The 6,000-nt window shown below is 47.8% G+C and overlaps 1 protein-coding gene across 1 annotated transcript in view; it reads left to right on the plus strand.

Annotated features, from left to right (window-relative positions):
* Nucleotides 1-2,908: 2,908 nt before the first annotated feature.
* Nucleotides 2,909-6,000, plus strand: part of LOC130494918 (uncharacterized) — a 7,439-nt gene continuing 4,347 nt past the window's right edge. The window contains exon 1 of the mRNA XM_056985757.1: nt 2,909-3,004. Coding sequence (XP_056841737.1) covers nt 2,909-3,004 — 96 coding nt within the window. The remainder of the gene's footprint in view (nt 3,005-6,000) is intronic.

Genomic DNA, 6,000 nt, shown 5'->3' on the forward strand with positions numbered 1-6,000 from the left:
CCGGAAATGCTTCGTTTATGGAGGGCTGACTCGATTATGCAGTATCTTGCGCTTAATGCTTTGAGTTTTCGGGCCTCCCACTTATTGAGGGGGAATCTTACCCTACAAGATGTACTGCATGATCGGTATTCTCCAATCCTCTCTCCCAATGATTTTGTCATGAAGAGATGACGGCGGGTCTTGTTCAGGTCCCTGTGTGTCGTGACCTGATGTGTCTTGTTCAGGTCCCTGAGTGTCGTGACCTGATGTCTTATTGCCCCCGGAGATATTGGTCGGATTAGGCTCGAAGGAGTCTGAATTCTGAGGAATATCTCCAGTTCTGGTGTTGTTCTCCGGAGTCTGGGTCGTTTCTTCGGATACGCTTTCAAAAGCAGAACGACTCCTGGTCCTGGCTGCGTGGACAGGTGAATCCGAGGTCTGGATCTTGCCCCCGAGGTATGCTTTTAAAGCTACGAATTCTGGTTTTTGGGAACCAGTACGTTGTAAGAACTTGGGTTGCTACCGTCTGGGGGTAGCTACCTTCCGTTTGCTCTTTCGGCTTGCTATCGATCTCAGCTTTGGTAGCTATGTCGATACTTGGCTTTTCGATTCCCTTTACGGGTATGATCCGTTTTACGAGGGGGTCTTATGTTGACGCTAAAGCAGCCAGCGCGTCTGCTGAGGAGTTCACTCCTCGTGGGATCCTCGTTAGTTCAAATCTGTTGAATTGCTTAGTGAGGTTCCGGAAAACTTCTAGGTATGCCCCCATTCTTTCGTCCCTTGTTTCATACTCGCCGTGGAACTGGCTAGCTACTAGCTGTGAATCACTATAAGCGTTCAGCTCTCGAATTCCGAGGCTTAGGGCGAGTTTTAATCCTGCAATTAATGCTTCGTATTCAGCCTCGTTATTAGAAGCGCTGAATCCGAGCCTGTAGGATTTTTTGGATGGTTTCTCCAGCTGAGGAGGTCAGCCTTAGACCGATGCCGGAACCTTGTCTTGGCGAGGCTCGTCAATGTACAGACTCCACTTCGGAGCTTCCGTTTCCAAGTCTAGTTGTTCGGAAGCTAGCTCGATTATGAAATCGGCAAGGACCTGAGCTTTTGCTGCTGCTCGAGGTCTATACTCGATATCGTATTCACTGAGCTCTATTGCTCATTTAGCAAATCGTCATGATTGGCTAGGGCTGTGCAAAATTGTTCGCAATGGTTGTGAAGTCATTACGACGATTGAGTGCGATTGGAAATAAGGTCGCAATTTTCTGGCAGCTGTTACGACAGCTAGAGCTAGTTTTTCCATAGTAGGGTATCTAGTTTCGGCGTCTATCAGACTCTTGCTGGTATAATAGACAGGTCTTTACTCGTTTTGCTCTTCTCGTACCAGCACACCACTAACTGCAGCGGTTGATACGCGAGGTACAGATACAGTGGTTCTCCCATACTGGTTTGGCCAAGATGGGAGGTTCGGAGAGGTAAGCTTTCAATTGCTTGAAGGCTTCCTCGCACTTCTCGTCCCATAAGAACTTCTTATTATTTTTTAGAAGTTTGTAGAATGGGAGGCACTTATCGGTGGACCTGGATATGAATCGATTTAATGCTGCGATTCGTCCAGTCAATCTCTGTACCTCTCTGGTTGTCTTAGGTGACGGCATTTCCAGAAAGGTAGCTATCTGTTTCGGGTTGGCTTCGATGCCTCTTTCGGTTACGAGGTAGCCGAGAAACTCGCTTGAAGGTACCCCGAAGGTGCACTTAGCAGGGTTGAGCTTCATATCGTATTTGTTGAGGATATCGAAGCATTCCCTTAGGTGGGAAATGTGGTTTTCTCCAATTGAGGATTTGACTAGCATATCATCAATATAGACCTCCATGGTTTTCCCGAGCTGGCCAGCGAACATTTATTCACTAGCCTTTGATAGGTAGCTCCTGCATTTTTTAAACCGAATGGCATGACCTTATAGCAATAGGTCCCTCATTCAGTTATGAATGCGGTTTTCTCTTGATCGTCGGGATCCATCATGATTTGATTGTACCCTGAAAAGGCATCCATGAAGGACAGGAGCTGGTGGCCAGCAGTGGCCTCGACCAAACGATCGATGTGAGGTAACGGGAAGCTGTCTTTGGGACAAGCTTTATTTAGGTCGGTGAAATCTACGCAGATTCTCCATTTCCCGTTCTTTCTTTTACAACTACTGGATTAGCTAGCCAGTCTGGGTAATGTACCTCACGAATGGACCCAGCTTTCGTAAGTCGGTCAACCTCGTCGTTAACAGCTTGAGCCTTTTCTAGGCCTAGCTTGCGACGCTTTGTTTGATCGGTTTGAAAGTGGGGTCTACATTAAGCTTGTGAGTAGTGACGTCGGCGTTTATACCCTTCATGTCACTGGTGGTCCATGCAAAGGTTCCGACGTTGCTTTTTAGAAAGTCGATGAGCTCCTTCTTAGTCTCGAGAGGTAGCTCGGATCCGATACTCACTTGCTTTTCAGGATTTGAGTCGTCGATACTAACTTGCTCGGTGAGGTTCTTAGGGGACCTCGAAATTATTCTGTTGTATCTCACGACCCTCCTGGATCTGTAATTGCTATTGGGGTGATTCTTTGAGAATTTCGAATCCTCCCAGGTAACAGATCCTGGAGATCTTTTGGTTACCATGCACGGTAGATATCCCTTCAGGTGTCGGGAATTTCACACATTGGTGATAAGTTGAAGCTACTGCTTTCATCTTATGGATCCAAGGTCTTCCTAGGATCGCGTGAAACGGGGAAGGTCTGTCGATGACTACGAAATTCATCATTTTCATGATTCCGCCAGCTATAATTGGGAGCTTAATAGTTCCCAATGAGGTAGCTGTTTCTCCGGAAAAGCCTATGAGGCTAGCTTTCTGGTCGATGATTTCGTACTCATCTATTTCCATCCCCTTTAGGGCGTTATAGAAAATGAGGTCGACGGAGCTCCCGGTGTCTACCATGAGCTTGGGTACTTCGTACCCTGCGATGTTCAAGGTGACGGGCATCGTCGTGAGGTCTGTCAAGGTTTGACGTCTCACTTTCCCAAAAGGAGATCTTAGTGTTCGACTCGGGGTTAGGAGGCTTGGATTGAGTGTTAGACACAGCCTTCCGTACATGAGTTTTAATAGAATTAACGGAGTCTTGACACATATCGGATCCTCCGAGGATGTAGTCTACCCTTGAGCTGGGGCTCGATTGAGGTAGCGGTTTGCTCAGGAGGCCTCAACTTGTAGGCTTTTTCCTTGGGGGAGCTTCCGAGGACCATGTCGACTCTTTTCTTAGGAGCTGGGGGTGGTGAATCGGTCTCTTTTTCAGGAGGCCTTTCTCATTCGGTGAGGTATCTCTGGGACCTCTTTTCTGGTAGGGCTGTGGTTTCTTGAGGTCAAGCCCTTTATTTCTCCGGCAGCAAATTTAACTGCCAGTTGTCGTTGGAGGTCCCAACATTCCTCGGTTGCGTGCCCTTTCCGATCATGGTAAGAGCAATGTTTGTTCTCATCATGTCCTTTTGACCAAGGGTTTTATTTGCTGCGGCGACAGGTTTTCCTTCCTTATCTTCCTCGATTGCATAGGAGTGTTCCCCCTGGGTCTGATTATTTCGAGAGTTCCCCTTTTTATGAGGTCCTCTTGCTTCCGAGGTTTCGTTTTTCGAATGACTCTGGGATTTTTGTGGAGTTTATCCAGTGCAGCTGTTTTTCCTCTTCCAGGTTAACATATCTGGAGGCTCTATGAAGAGCATCGTCGATAGTTGGGGAGGATTGAGCGTTAGCTCCGACCAAAGTTCTGATTTATACCAGAGACCTCTCCTGAGAGCCTCGATGGCAACTAGATCATTGGATTCGAGAGCTTAGTTCTCACTGCTCTGAATTTTTCGATGTAGGCTCGTAGCGAGTCTCCCACTCCTTGGTTAATTTTCCAGAGGTCAGCCTCGGATGCTTGCTTTAGGATGTGAGTCGAGTATTGCTTCATGAAGGCATTACTTAACTGGTCGAAACTGTCTATCGAATTTGGTTCAAGACCAGAGAACCATTCGAGGGCTGTTCCGACAAGGTTTCGGCGAATGTCCTGCAGTAACCTGCATCGCATTCTTCTTTCGTGAAGTGAGCCTTCACGATAGCTAGCCGGAAGGCTCTTAGGTAGGCCTTCGGGTCTGAGGTCCCGTTGTATTCGGGATCTTAATTTTTCGGGTATCTCTTATGTAAGAGCTGGCAATTCTGTCAGTGAATGGAGTTCCACAGGTCTCCTCGATCAAGCTCTCGATTTCGGGAGCTGAGCTCGTTGCCTTGTGGACTTGAGCACCCAGTTTTTGGAGAGCTGCGTGAGTCCGCTCCATATATCTACGAATAGCCTCAGGTCCCTCTAGAGGAAGGACAGTCGGGTCATCGTTAGGTACCTGACGAACATGTACCTGGCGAACAGGTCCCTGATGGAATCGTGTTCGATCATTTTTCCAAGTGCTCGGTGGGCTGATTTGCTCACTGGCTATTGGGTTATTTTGACGAGTTAGGTTAGTGGGGCGAGCTGTAGGATCAGCATCCGTCCTTTGATGTTCCCGGATTCGTGTTTAGGTTTCTGGCCCGAAACACCGGAGCTGACGTTCTGCCCCCGGACGGTCGGATACTCCTTCTCCTGACCTAAGAATAGGTGGTGGAGGAGGTAAGCGAGCGCTCTGACCAGTAACCTGATCGGGAATAGAGCTAGTCGATGCTATGTTGCTTCCCATAGCACTGGTGAGGGGTGGACTGAACACGGGAGCTGTCCTAGCATGAGGCGTTTGGAAAGCTGGTCCCTGTTCTCCCGATCCAGTGTTATCAAGGGAAAAGTCGAGACGTCCTCGAGGGAACGAGGGGTCAGTTATTCGATCTCGGAAGGTCACTCCCGAGCCCTGACGTTGCGGTGGTTGGGTTGTTGCGGTTAGAGATCTAGTGACCTCTTCGAATCGTTGCTGCCGAGCGGCTAGCTGTTGCATTGTACGCTCACCTTCTTGAGCTTTTTCTACCAGCTGCATCATCATGCGACGGATCTCAGAGAGCTGAGCCTCCGTCTGGTTCGGAGCAGGTTGGTGCTGAGGGGTAACGAGGGCTGGGAGCCCTGGATCGATCCCACTGGAGGTTCTCGTGTTGGCTGCTCCAGCACTGTTCATCGAGATACTGTTCATCGAGATACTGTTCATCGAGATACTGTTCTTCCAGTACTGTTCATCTGATACTGTTCATCGGGATACTGTTCATCGAGATACTGTTCATCCGAGATACTGTTCACCGAGATACTGTTCATCGAGATACTGTTCTTCCAGTACTGTTCATCCGATACTGTTCATCCAGTACTGTTCATCCGAGTACTGTTCATCGGGATACTGTTCATCGGTTTAGATGAATTTGTTGTCTGATCGACTGGATTCATCCTTAAGTTGGAGTAAGGGATTCCATTGTTTCTTCCCCACAGACGGCGCCAATTGTGAGGGATTAAACTCACCTCCTGATTTTAGGTCAGGTTAAGTTTAGGAAAGGATTAGGGAAAGATAATCGTGGGCTGAATCCCGTAAGAACTTAAAAGAATGAATGAATGATTTTATTGATGATTTTGGTAAAGAAATGTTTACAAAAGATGTTTATGATGATTACAAAAAAGAATTTAATTGATTGAAGCTTGTGTGTGAAAATTGGGTTACGATCCCCTTTTCTTGATTGACTTTCTCTTTAAATAGCCTCAGGCTCCGTCGTTGCTACCAACAGGTTCCCGAGATCCTCTCCGTGATTTGAGGGATTTGTAACAGCTTCCCTTTGACCGGGTCCTGCGCCTATTTATTTGTCCACGAGCTACCTCTTTGACCGGGTCCTGCGCCTGTTTACTTGTCAACGAGCTGCCTCTTTTCCTTGACCTCTCTGATGAACATCTCCAGCTCACAGCCTCCGGATCTGACTTAGCTGTTTTTGAAGATTGAATTCATGATGGGCCTTTCGCGGCCCGTTATCATTTCTTATTGTCTATCACTAGCTAGGGGGTCATATTTGGGCCCAACA

This window comes from Raphanus sativus, chromosome 5 (assembly GCF_000801105.2).
Source record: "Raphanus sativus cultivar WK10039 chromosome 5, ASM80110v3, whole genome shotgun sequence".
Lineage (NCBI taxonomy): Eukaryota > Viridiplantae > Streptophyta > Magnoliopsida > Brassicales > Brassicaceae > Raphanus > Raphanus sativus.